Source organism: Lycium ferocissimum, chromosome 4 (assembly GCF_029784015.1).
Source record: "Lycium ferocissimum isolate CSIRO_LF1 chromosome 4, AGI_CSIRO_Lferr_CH_V1, whole genome shotgun sequence".
NCBI classification, from domain to species: domain Eukaryota; kingdom Viridiplantae; phylum Streptophyta; class Magnoliopsida; order Solanales; family Solanaceae; genus Lycium; species Lycium ferocissimum.
This window is the reverse complement of record NC_081345.1, coordinates 22873899-22888306: the sequence shown is the minus strand read 5'-3', so window position 1 is coordinate 22888306 and position 14408 is coordinate 22873899. Positions and strand designations below refer to the sequence as shown.

General features: G+C 35.1%; 1 protein-coding gene and 1 pseudogene across 1 annotated transcript; one reads left to right on the top strand and one right to left on the bottom strand.

The window, feature by feature from the left end:
• The first annotated feature begins 369 nt into the window (after positions 1-369).
• Positions 370-1941, top strand: LOC132053831 (premnaspirodiene oxygenase-like). Its single transcript, XM_059445930.1, has 2 exons — positions 370-1275; positions 1621-1941. The coding sequence occupies exons 1-2, from the start codon at positions 370-372 to the stop codon at positions 1939-1941; spliced, it is 1227 nt and encodes a 408-aa protein (XP_059301913.1).
• Positions 1942-3453: 1512 nt separating this feature from the next.
• LOC132053830 (acetolactate synthase 1, chloroplastic-like) lies at positions 3454-12579 on the bottom strand (annotated as a pseudogene).
• Between the last annotated feature and the right edge of the window lie 1829 nt (positions 12580-14408).

The following is a 14408-nucleotide window of genomic DNA, read 5'->3' as shown; positions in this document are numbered from 1 at the left end:
TATTTTATAAAGTGTGTACAAAGTGGACTATATCGGGTAAGAAGGGATGGGCTAAATGCAACACAATAACATCTCTCTATAACAGTCATCCTCGATCTATAACAACATTTCACTATAACAACCAACAAATTTTCGTTGAAACTGATTAATTTTCATGTTATGTTATATAAAAGAAAAATAGTTATGTTATATTTTATGTTCTCTATATAACAACATTCCGTTATAACAGAAAAACTATCTATACAAACGAAGACGTTATAAAAAGTTTGACCGTATATTAACAACCGGATGGACATACGGAAAAAATCTCAATTATAAAAGCAGCTAAATTAATTGAAGTAATATCCATAAGAAAGCTTCCGTTTCTTAATGGAGACTTACTCTGGTCTTTTTAACATAATTTCTTTGCTTCTCTTCTTCTCCTCCCTCGTTATAATTCTAGTTAGGAGAAACAAAAGGCAAACAAGGTTGCCTCCAGGTCCATGGAGACTTCCCCTTATTGGAAGCTTGCATCGCTTGACCGGAGCACTTCCACATCACAGTCTTAGAAATTTAGCACAAAGGTATGGGCCTCTTATGTACTTGCAACTTGGGCAAGTTCCTATGGTGGTCATATCATCACCTGCAATTGCAAAGCAAGTTCTAAAAACTCATGATCTCGCCTTTGCTAATAGGCCAGAATCGACATCCACAACCATCATATTTTACAATAATAAGGACCTTGCATTTAGTCCATATGGTAATTACTGGAGACAAATGCGCAAAACTTCCATGGTACAGCTTTTTAGTGCAAAGATGGTCAAGACCTTTAGTGCAATTCGAAAAGATGAGCTTTCAAGTCTTCTTTCATCAATTCGTAATTCTATGTCCATGACCGGTACTTCTACAGTAATCAACATAACAGAAAAAATCATTTGGTTTACCAGTTCAATCATTTGTAGATCTGTGTTCGGTCTAATATCCGAAGATCAAGACGAGTTTATAGCAAATTTAAAGGAAGTACTCTTGTTATCAGGAGGATTTGATGTGGCTGATTTATTCGCTTCTTGGAAGTTACTTCATAAAATGAGTAGTGCGAAATCTAAATTGGTAAATGCACATGGGAAGGTTGATGCATTTATTGAGGACATCCTCAAGAAGCATACTAAAAATGGAAATAAGGGAAATGGTGAGTTTGGAGATGAACATTTGGTTGATGTTTTACTTGGAATTAAGGAGAACAGCGCCCAACTTCAATGTCCAATCATAAATGACGACGTAAAAGCAGTGCTCTTTGTAAGTTTACTTTAGTCTTTTCATCTTAATTACTGATCTCGTCTTGATGTATATATTATCTTGATGTATATATTAAGTGTTGGAGTAATTAATAGTCCAATACTTCTCACAGGCTAATTTGGCTATTCTTGCAAGCTCAACATAATAAATACAAAGATGATCAATATCAAATGTATGTAGCTAAATCAAATGTTCAAGTGCATGGATCTCAAAGTTGGAAGTTTATAACTCTAGACCCCTTTCAAGATTTCTCCTTAAACATTTTAGTACCCAAAATTTTATTGAGTTACATACTTTATCTTACATAAGAATTTATTGACCTCATTTATGTGTTTGTTGATGTAGGGCATCATTGCTGGTGGAGCTGATACCTCGTCGACAATCATTATTTGGATGTTGTCAGAACTGATGAAGAATCCAAATAATATGGCCAAGGCTCAACGTGAAGTGAGACAAGTCTTTCAAGGAATGAAAAATTATGATGAAGGAGATCTTGAAAAATTAACATACCTAAAGTTGGTGATTAAGGAAACATTACGACTATATCCTTCCATTCCTCTAGTACCTAGGGAATGTAGGGAGCAAATAGATATTGATGGATACACTATACCTCATAAAACTAATCCCCAGAGATTTTGGGATGATCTGAAACATACCGGAGATTAATGACAATGAGTTTATTCCATTTGGTGCAGGAAGGACAATGCTATTTGGTTTAGCTATTTGGTTGGAACTAAAGATTGGATAGAAACGATAGAGAATTTTGATTTGTTTGCTAAAGATTTGATATTTTGATGTTTGAAATATATACCGTCACCATGGCATACTCAATTCTTCATCTGCTAAATTTCTGCTTGGTTTATGTATTTATATCCCTTTGCATCTTTGAAGCTGAACACCATGAAAATGCTCAAAGAATAAGATCTATCATTGGTTGCAAGATAAATTTGTTTCAATCCGTCGGACCAAATAATCAATTCCTCAATTTACTATAATATGAGCTTCGGTTCCTTTTTATCAGTAACATTGTGAAGGTCTATATACTATCCACTTATAGTTAAAAAGATCAAATCATACACAAAAAATAAATAAATAAATAAATAATTATCAGGATATGTTATTTGCACGACAAAAGAAGTTGCCCTATGAGTCAAATGTCAGAGGTAAAAAGTAAGTATTTTCTTATCACTTCTTCCCATTTGATGGAAAAACGATGCTGCAAATAATTTCCCATCAGCGGCGATTATTTTTAAACAATCTAAAGGTTGATTTCCCATCAGCGTGTTGCTATTTTAGCTCCGTTTGATTTAATAGAAGTTTGAAATTTGTCATTTAGTACTCACCAGTAGGGCCAGATACCTCCACAAACTATGACCTCGAGGTGCCCCCATTACACAAATCACAACCAGCCAACCCAGCATCTACTTCACAGTCATCAATCGCCTTCATCTTCAATCTAACTCACAAAGAAGATGGGATATTATATGCTAAAAGAATGAAAAATAAATAAGAGATACTGGTCAAAAACATACCTGGACTATAAGTTTTTTTGCGAGTTTCACACCCAACTATCATTTATTCCTTTTCCTACCTGAATTATCACTACTTAATATATTAAAACATACCTGGAAACTGACTAGGTTAACTATCAGCTGTTCCAACCTGAACATCACCATCTACCTTGAAACAGACATTTGAAAATGAAAATCAAAAGAATCTTGGACAATTTAACTTTACTACGCGCGCTAAACGAATCTACTTATCAGAAAAATAAAAGAGAACTAGATGAACCTCAAAAAACTGAAGGGGAAACAGAGGCAGAATATAGAGAATTAAACATAGCTGAAACATTTCGATTAAAATTGAAGAAAATTATGTAAAACTTCAAGCAAACATGTGACTACTTCGTAATGCAATAACGTCAAAACGAAAGCATAGCATCAGACTAACATCAACCAAACTGACAAAACATCATTTTTTTTTTTTTTTTAATTGAAGTTCATCTAAAGTAATAAAAGGCCTAGAACTAGCTATATATTCATTTCCAAATTCAAGAATACGCCCTATACCATTAATTTATCTGTGCATCTCTCTTATTACTAGTACATTTTTTTTATCCCTTGTTCTTGAATACAATTCGATTCTTCTACTGTCAAATTAGAAAATTCAATGGTAAAGTTAGTAGGAAGATCTCCCATCACCCTCAGTGATCACATCCTTGAAAGCACCACCACTGGGAATCATAGGTAAAAATGCTCTTGGTGATGCACAATTACATCCAACAAGTAAGGTCCAGGAGTGTCTTAACATCTTTTGAATCGCAGCTCTAACATCATTCTTTTTTGTCACGCGAGCAGCAGGTATATCACAAGCCTCTGCAAATTTCAACATGCTAGGAAAAATCTCTGCCTCGTTAGAAGGATTTCCGAGATAAGTGTGTGCTCAGTGCTCTATTTGCCTTATAGTAAGTACCGGTCCTCCCATTGGACCACCATTCCCAAGTGTTGATTATTTAGAATAATCATCTTAACAGGAAGATTCCCCACTCTAGCTAACTGTTGCTAACTCTTGCACATTCATCATGAAACTTCCATCTCCATCGATGTCCGCAACAATTGCATATGGTCTTGCAACAGCTGCTCCTATTGAATCTGGCAATCCAAATCCCAATGCACCTAATCCACCCGACGTCAACCATTGCATTGGGTTTTTGTACTTATAGTACTGAGCAGACCACATTTGGTGTTGCCCTACACCAGTACTTATTATGGCATTTCCAGTAGTTAATTCATCAAGTACCTGAGTAGCATATTATGGAGGAATGTCTTCACCAAAATTTTTATACTTCAAAGGGTACTTCAATTTTTGCTCTGTCAACTCTTTCCTCCAGGGAGAGAAATCCAGTTTCAGCTTACATATTTCCCAATCTAATATAGAATTAAAGCCCTGTAATGCCAACTTAATATCTGCACAGATGAATACATGAGGTTGCTTGTTCTTTCCTATCTCCGCGGAGTCAATATCAATGTGAACAATCTTTGCTCTGCTTGCACAAGTTTCTAATTTACCAGTGACACGGTCATCAAACCTTACTCCAAAAGCTAGCAGCAAATCACTTCTATCCACAGTGTAATTAGAATAAACAGTACCATGCATCCCTAACATTTGAAGGGAAAGCTCATCCCCTGCTGGAAACACTCCGAGATGCCCATCAGTGTACTGGCCACTGGAATACCTGTACAAGAACAATAACAACAATTATGCTTCAATCCCAAGCAAGTTGAAGCTAACTATATAAATACTCATAGGATGTAAATGGGGCCGGGACGGGGTAGGGAAGGGCAGCGCAAGCCTTAACCTGCTAAAATTTTAACCCGCCCTGCCCTGCCGTGTGCAGTTTATGTTTTCCACTTCCAAAATTTTAAGAACTTTTTCTAAAGGTTGTCCAAACGGCTAAATCTCCATTGTTACCTATTTCATCCATTCTAAAGTACAATGGATAGCGGAGAAGTACAATGTTATGAAAATTCTTAGGATCTTTTACAATTGATTTGATCTTCTCATATAGTATTTGTCAATATGTAAGTTCCCTTTTAAAAAATAACTTATACCATTGCTACGCTAATATTAGACAGGAACAATAAATTACCATGGCAAGAAGAGAAAAAAAACTTAGTTATGAAAATAAAAAGAGCAAAAAAGATTATATATATGAAACAGCAACATATAAATAACACACATAGTTTAGGTGAGGAGCTCTCATATTTTAATATTTTGGACAAAGCTAATATCAGTTCATGCCTAAGATATCTCAAATTTGCAGCTGCTTAAATTTTTTCTTGCTAAAATCCCAAACCTGCTACCTGCCCTGCCCCACTAATTATTTTCACAAATCATATTTGCGCTGTGCGCCGCCCCATTGCCATCCCTAAATACTCACGATCGTATCGCTCCATCTAAACTTTCTCAGACCAAAATAATGCAAAATAAAAATAAAAGTATTATAAAGTTCTCTATATTTCTGTTGGCAATTGGAATACCTGTGAGCTCCACGAAACGCCTTAACTCCTGGCTCGACTGTAAGCACCCACCACCAGCATGTAAAACTGGCTTCTTTGACTCGGAAATTAGTCTAACAATTTGTTCCAAGAGCATTCTAGTTGGTGGTTCAGGGAGTATGAACATGTTGGCTGATCCCAATTAGGAATCACCATTTCTTGCTGAACATCTTTAGGAATATCAATTAGAACAGGTCCAGGTCGGCCAAATCGAGCTAGGAAAAACGCCTCTCGCACAATCTAGATAATTATGCTTGGTAATCGGTCTAATTGCCTCAACAATTGGAGTTTTCTGAAATGCGTCTGTTCCAAGCATACTACGAGAAACTTGACCTGTAATAGCAACAATCGGAACACTATGCATCAGTAAGACCACCAACAAGATTAGTAGCACCAAAGAAATGTCATATTACTTTAATTTGCCTGTGGGAAAATTTAAGAAAATTTAACAACGTTCTTTAATGGTCATTCAATTACAATTTTTTTTTTTTTTTTAAAAAAAAAAAAAGCAGTCACGAATGCTTGCATTATAGTAGGCAGTTTACATGACACCCCTTGAGTTGTTGCCGCTTTTTTCAGTTACTCCCTCCGTTTTAGTAATTTGTTTATCTGTTTTGACTTGGCATGAAATTTAAGAAAAAGTAAAGAAGACTTTTGAATCTTGTGATTTTAAATTAAAGATATGTAGAACTTAGCAAAATGACGTCTTAAACGTGCCATGTGAAAATTGGAATTAAAGAGTTGTCAGAAAAGGTAAGAGACATTCTTTTTTAGATGGACTAAAAAGGAAAATAAGACAAACAAATTGAAACAGAGAGAGTACCATCTTTTCTACAAAAATCACTAAACTAATTTTTGTCACTCTAAAATTTTCCAACGTGTTCATGCTAGGCTAGGAGGAATAACTGTAAGTTAAAGTTCAATATAAACTCCCAACTTCTCCACATATTGCAACTGTCCATAACTTCAGAAAACTGCCACCCCTTATCAATGGAAACTGCCGAAAACTGTTTTTGATGGGGAACAGTTATATATATGGCATAATCCGATTCTGATCCCTAAGCACAAATCTTTTCTAAATTTCACACCATCTAAAGGTAAGGTTGAGTGCTTAGAAGATTCACTGGAATTGAAAAAAAAAAAAAAACGCCGAAGACTCCGACGATAACTCCGACGACTCCGTTACAATGGCTAGAAGTACGCCACTCTTTTTCCGCTGCGCTATTGCTCTATAATGTCTAACATTTGGCATCAGAGCAACTGTTTTACCTATGTCTTGTTAATTTCGGAATCTACAAAAATTGATCAAAATCGGGTTGTTACAGATTCTCATGAAAAGATCTGTATTTTGAAACTTTTGATAAATTCTAATACTAGAAATCATTAAGAAACTGATTTTCTGATATTGCGGTGTTTTTAAATTGTGTTTTCACTGTCTGTAATGGTGAAAATTTTGTTGGGTCTGAAAATGGTTTTTTAAACCAGGTTGAGATGACCCAACCAGATCATAAAGATGATAAGGTGTGAGAGAAATTTTCTGTGCATATGAAAGTCCCTTTTCTCTTTGTCTTCTTGATAAAGACAAAGCGGGACCCATTGCTAAGATGACTTACTTCTATCCATTATGTGAACCTTTTTTTATGCACTTTTTCAATAGGAAAAGACAATACAGTAATAATAAAGTAAAATTGGAGTGGGCTTTAATCTTTCTCTTTTTGATATCTTTGAGAAATACTACTCCAGTTATTGTTTTTATTTGCCTATTACACCTCTGTTCTTGCAAAGCATTTAGAGATAAATCTATTGCATAATGTTTTAGCAATGAAGTATGGATAAATTTTAATTTGATGTCTAGTGATCCATATAATTTTATTTAATTAAGATTTAGTCACAGCAACCTTAATTAAATGGAATTATATATCAAGTTTAGGATCACATAAGGAATTATAAACATTAAATAAGGACTAATGTCTAAGTGATCTATAATTTTATTTGATTGAAGATTAGCCACAGCATCTTTAGTTGAATGAAATTTTAAAGTTAAGGATCGCATAAAGAAATTTTAGATATTAGAATTGTGATTAATTATGCACGATATAATAACTCAAGTACCTTTATTATTAGGTTGCATAATTAATTAGGATGAAATATTAAATACTTTTCATAATTACCCACAGGAATTATGAATGAGATTTTAGTAGTTTTATCATAAAGATAGAATATCGTACTAATAAATTGATAATTCTATCGTAAAGAATGAATCTAATTGAATTAAAAATTTAGCCCATAGGCAATTTTTATGTTAGCAGATTCAATTTATATTATTTGCCTCAAATTTATTATGCAAGTATATTTTTTGCAGTTATGCAACCTGCGAATTTCTCTGATATTTGTGATATTCTCGAGCTGAATGGTGAGAACTATAAGATCTGGAAGGAGAGAATTCTTCTTCACTTAGGGTGCATGGACATTGATTATGCTATCAGGTAAGACGAACCACCTATTAATGAAATTAGCACTCAAGCTGAGATTGCTCTTCATGAACAATGGGAGCGCTCGAACCGTTTGAGTGTTATGTTCATTAAGACTAAAATCTCTGCTGGTATTCGTGGTTCTGTTGAACAATATAACAATGTCAAGGCATTACTGAAGGCTATTGATGAACAGTTTGAGACTTCAAATAAGGCACTTGCCAGCACCCTGATTCTGAAATTCTCATCAATGAGGCTCACCAAAGGTGAGAGGTGTACGTGAGCACATCATGAAAATGCGAGACTTAGAGGCTCAGCTAAAGACTCTTGAGGTTGAAATGTCTGAAACTTTCCTTGTGCACTATATTTTGAACTCTCCTCCTTTACTGTATGGCCCCTTTAAGATCTCCTACAACACACATAAAGATAAATGGTCTATTAATGAACTTATGGCCATGTGTGTTCAAGAGGAGGGTCGATTGCTGATGGAAACAGGAGAAAGTGCATTCATGGCTACTCAGGGAAAGAGGACCTACCAAGCCAATAAAAAGAGGAAAGGAAAAGCACCAACTGAACACGAACCCGGTATCAAGAAAGAATCCAAGTGTCGCTTCTGTAGAAAGAAGGGGCACATAAAGAAGGATTGTATTAAGTATCAGAAATGGCTTGAGAAGAAAGGTACTTCAATCTCTCTTGTATGTTATGAAGCTAATATGGCTAATGTAACACGTGGTGGATTGATTCTGCTTCTACAATCCATATTACGAATTCATTGCAGGGATTAAAAAACCTGCGGAAGCCAGTGGGAGCTGAGCGAAGCATCTATTCTGGAAACAAGATGCAGTCGCGTGTGGAAGCTATTGGGACATGCACTTTAGTTCTTAGCAGTGGTTTCATTTTAGAGTTAGAAAAGATATGTACCTAAATTTTCTAGAAATTTAATTTCAGTTTCAAGACTTGTACCATTGGGATATTCCTTCTTTCTAGAGGTTATTCTAATCTATTTTATAAATCTAAACTTATTGGAAATGGTACATTGCATCGATGGTCTTTTCTCTCTTAATTTACAAAATGATTTCACTCCTAATGTCATGCATGTCCATGCTGGTACTAAACGTTGTGTTATGAATGAAGATTCCTCTATTTTATGGCATCGGAGATTAGGACATATCTAGATAGATAGAATAAAGCAATTAGTAAATGATGGAGTACTTAGTACTTTAGATTTTATTGATTTCGATACTTTTGTGAACTGCATTAAAGGCAAGCAGACCAACAAGTCAAAGAAAGGTGCCAAGAGGAGTTCAACCATATTAGAAATCATACATTCAGATATATGTTGTCCAGACACGGACACATATGGTCAGAAATACTTTATCACCTTTAAAGATGACTACTCACAATACATGTATCTCTACAAGTTTCATATAAAAGCGAAGCATTAGAAGCCTTTAAAGTTTTCAAGGTTGAAGTAGAGAAACAATGTGGAAAACAAATTAAGATTGTGAGAACCGCGTAGAGTGGTGTGAGTACTATGGTAGATACACCGAGGATGGAATGACCCAAGGTCCGTTTGCGAAGTTTCTTCAAGAAAATGGGATTGTTGCCCAATACACTATGCACAGTTCTCCAGATCAAAATGGTGTAGCAGAAAGAAGAAACCGAACATTATTAGACATGGTGCGCAGTATGCTAAGTAGCTCTAAGTTACCTAAGTCCTTATGGATTAAAGCTCTTAAGACGGCAGTGTATATATTAAATCGACTTCCAACTAAGGCTGTCCCAAAGACATCTTTTGAGTTGTTCAAAGGTTGGAAACCGAGTTTAACACATATATGCGTGTGGGGATGCCCGTCTGAAGTTAGAATCTACAACCCACAAGAAAAGAAACTGGATCCTAGGACCATTAGTGGATATTTCATTGGATATGCCGAAAGGTCTAAAGGATACAGATTCTATTATCCATCTAACAACACTAGACTTGTGGAATCAAGAAATGCAAAGTTTCTTGAGAATGACTTGATTAGTGGGAGTGATCAATTTCAGAATACAAATTCTGTAAGAGATCAGCCTTCTACTTCAAGAGAAAGATTGAAAGATTGGTTATCGTTCATAACACCCCTCAAGTACAACCGGGTGTTGAGCAAACAATCAATGAGATTCCACAAGCTGCTGAAAATATTCCAGTATATCAAGTTGTTCAAGAAATTCCAGAAATTATTGAATAACAAGTTGAACAACATGATCCTCAGGAAAATGTTGACACAACATTAAGGAGATCTACTAGAGAAAGAAAATCAGCAATTCCTGGTGACTATGTTGTGTATCTACAAGAATCTGACATTGGAGTCGAAAATGATCCTGAGTCTTTTTCATAAGCAATGAGCTGTAAAGAGTCAAAATTGTGGTACAATGCCATGAAAGAAGAGATGAATTCCATGAAAAATAACGAAGTTTGGGATCTTATCGAGTTGCTTAATGGTGTATGATGTAAATGGGTCTTTAAAACTAAAAGGGACTCATCAGGCAACATAGAAAGATATAAAGCAAGACTCGTTGCTAAAGGATTCACTCAAAGGGAAGGAATTGACTACACAGAGACTTTTTCTCCTGTGTCTAAGAAGGATTCCTTGCGCATCATATTGGCATTAGTAGCCCATTTTGACTTAGAATTGCAACAGATGGATGTGAAAACCGCATTTCTCAATGGCGATCGAGAGGAAGAGGTTTATATGAAACAACCTGAAGGATTCTCCTCTAGTAATAGTGAGCACTTGGTATGCAAGTTAAAGAAATCCATATATGGACTAAAACAAGCCTCCCATCAATGGTACTTAAAATTTCATAATGTTATCTCTTCATTTGACTTTGTTGAGAACATTATGGATCAATGTATATACCTGAAGGTCACCGGGAGTAAAATTTGTTTCTTAGTTCTATATATGGATGATATCTTGCTTGCATCTAATGATAAAGGAATGCTACACGAAGTGAAATAATTTCTCTCTAAGAATTTTGATATGAAAGACATGGGTGATGCATTTTATGTCATTGGCATTAAGATTCATCGAGATAGACATCAAGGTATCTTAGGTCTATCTCAAGAAGCCTATATCAATAAAATTCTAGAAAGGTTTTGAATGAAAGATTGTTCACCAAGTGTGGCTCCCATTGTGAAGGGTGACAGGTTCAATTTGAATCAGTGCCCGAAGAACGATCTTGAAAAGGAACAAATGAATGATATTCCATACGCTTCTATTGTTGGAAGCTCAATGTATGCTCAGGTTTGTACAAGACCTGACATTGCATTTGTTGTTGGAATGTTAGGAAGATATCAGAGTAATCCATGTCTTGACCACTGGAGAGCTGCAAAGAAAGTCTTAAGATATCTTCAAGGGATAAAAAAGTACATGCTTATGTACAAACGATCAGATGATTTGGAAGTCATTGGCTACTCTGATTCAGACTATGCTGGCTGTGTTGATTCACGCAGATCAACTTTAGGATACATTTTTATGTTAGCCGATGGAGCTATATCTTGGAGGAGTGCCAAACAGACTTTGATTACTACTTCCACTATGGAGGCTGAGTTCGTTTCTTGTTTTGAGGCTACCTCACATGGTGTATGGTTGAAGAGTTTCATTTCTGGGCTTAGAATTGTCAACTCTATCTCTAAGCCATTAAGGTTATATTGTGACAATTCAGCTGCTGTCTTTATGGCTAAGAATAACAAAAGTAGTAGTCGAAGCAAGCATATCGACATCAAGTATCTAGCCATAAGAGAACATGTTAAAGATAAGAAAATGGTCATTCAACACGTTAGCACTGAACTGATGTTAGCTAATCCTTTAACTAAAGGCATGCCACCACAAAAATTTAAGGATCATGTGGTCACAATGGGACTTAGTTCCACTATGTAAAGTTTCGTTGTAACAACGAATATTATTGAAACTCTATTTTATGTGATATTCTCATATTTGTTATTGTGTACACATTCAGTTATTTTGAGAAATATCGCAACAATATGGACCCCGAATAAACATAGTGTTTATTCATAAAGTAATTATGGGCTAAAGTTTAGGGGCGTAATACACTGTGATACATGGAAAATACTACTCGCTCTTAGAGGAACTATCGCCATGATTCATGTATAATGATTCTCTTTAGTAACTGTAACTTTGGGCATTATGTAATACGGACCAAGTGGGAGAATGTAAGTTAAAGTTCAATACTTGAACTTTATAATGGCCCATATACAAAGGGAGATAAACTCCCAACTTCTCCACATATTGCAACTGCCCATAACTTCAGAAAATTGCCGAAAACTGTTTTTGATGGGGAACAATTATATATATATGGCATAATCCGATTCTGGTCCCTAAGCACAAATCTTCTCTAAATTTCACACCATCTAAAGGTAAGGTTGAGTGCTTAGAAGACTCACCGGAATTTAAAAAAAAAAAAAAAAACAATCCCGACAACGTCGACGATAACTCCGACGACTCCGTTAGAATGGCTGGAGGTACGCCACTCTTTTTCCGCTGCGCTATTGCTCTATAATGTCTAACAATAACATGACCTGTAATAGCAACAAGTGGAATACTATCAAACATAGCATCAGCAAGACCACTAACAAGATTAGTAGCTGTTGGAGTATGTGGAAAAGGGAAGAAGGTTCTGTAAAGAAGCTTAGGAGAATAAGAGGAAGAAGTAATAAAAGGGTTGCTAGAGAAAGCAATAGATGAATGAGTTGGTGAAGGTGCCAGTGCCGCCATTGTCAAGAAAGTTTATATGCTTGCATCAGTAGCTGGCAACATCAAGAATACAACTTCAACGTACTTCCTTACTTCCTAGATTTGTGTCAAGTCAAGGACTCCTTCCTAGTCATTATGAGGTAATTTGATTGCAACCAAAACAACAAGGTCAAGCAAAATAAAACTAAGCCTAGTTTTTATCGGGTTACTCCCTCCATTCAATAATAAATGAATTTTTGAATTTTTTTTTTTGTTCAAAATAATTACTAGTAGATTTTTCAAAGTTCAAGAGGTTATTAATTAAAAATTTCAAAGTTTCTTTAATAGTTTTTCCAAATCCAGCATTCACTATCTAAACCTTTAAGAAATATTAGGGAAAAGACATAGGATAATTTAGTCAAATGACCCTTTAATTAATGTCATTATAATTAAATTTCATAATGGGTGTGTGACACCCAAAAAAATTCGATTATTTTGGAATGGAGGGAGTATTTATTATTGCCATGTTACCTTTCTTTCTTTTTCTCTTTTAAATTTTGAGATGATAATGTTTGATTTCGGTAGAAACTTAAATATCACAATTCACAACTGAGATCAAGACAACATCGTAATGCAATTACGTTAAAATTTTATTTTTTCGTATTATTGTTCATTTAGTACGTACTATTTATTTATTTACTTTTCCTATCTTCTTATTGGGTATAATAATATTCTCATACAATCAGTAGCTTACCCCCAATATTTGAATGATGATACAGAAAAATAATATTGGAGTTAAGTTCACAAATGTAACCAGGCAATGTCATATTTAATACCTTTAATTGACAAAAACAAAAGTAAATAGCAAAAAGATCAAACAATTAGAGATTTAATTAGTACATAGCTGATAGTGCAAATCCATTATTTTTTAATGTCAAAAAAGAATTGTACAAATCAGAATTTCGATTCTGTAACTTAAGGATGTCATTTAAAACTTTGTGAACTATTTAAATATATATATATATATATATATATATATTAATTCGTGGTTTTAGCTAAATTCAATTGCTTCTATAGTGCTACTGTGTGAATGATTATTGCTATAATTTGTGGTAGGTGTAGAGAAATATAGCAGAAGAAAAGTAAATCGGAGAAACCTTCTGCTAGCCCAAGATCGTTACTAAGATCGGAAGATTTAACTAAAGAAGAGAAAGCTATGGAAAGGAAAAGTTTACTTGAATTGGCTTGTATTGGTAGTATTAGCTTACAATTGGGGTTGTATGGGTTGGTTACAAATGACTAAGGCCACCCTTATTTATACTTGTGTAGGGATGGTTCTAGAAATTATTCTAGATACATCTACAAGAAAAATCTAATAAACTTTATCTTCTACCTCTACTCTAGAATATTTAGATTTTTCTTTAAGATAATTATTCTAGATCCCACACTAGACTATTCTAGATCCCATACTAAATATCTAGAATTTTTTGTACCTCCAAAAAATCAACTTTATTTCTTCACACTCCCCCTTAAAGTGATTTTTTGGAAACTACCCCGAGCTTGTTGCAGAAGAACTTAGACGAAGCTTTTGAACGTGCCTTGGTGAAGATCTCAGCAATGTTTTCCCGACACTTCTTCCTTCTTCAAATGATGATGGTTTTCCGCTAATAATTGGGTCTCCAAAGAAACATGAATACATCTTGATAAAATTTTCATCTCTGTAGCGGGCAAACTTGCCACTATTTCTTTTTGGCCTTTGCGAACCACGTGAATCATCTTCATGCTGAATTTCACATTCTTGAGTTTCCAGACCCCCCCCCCCCCCCCCCCCTTTCTCTTAGCTCCTTGACAATTGTATTAGCTGGAGAAGC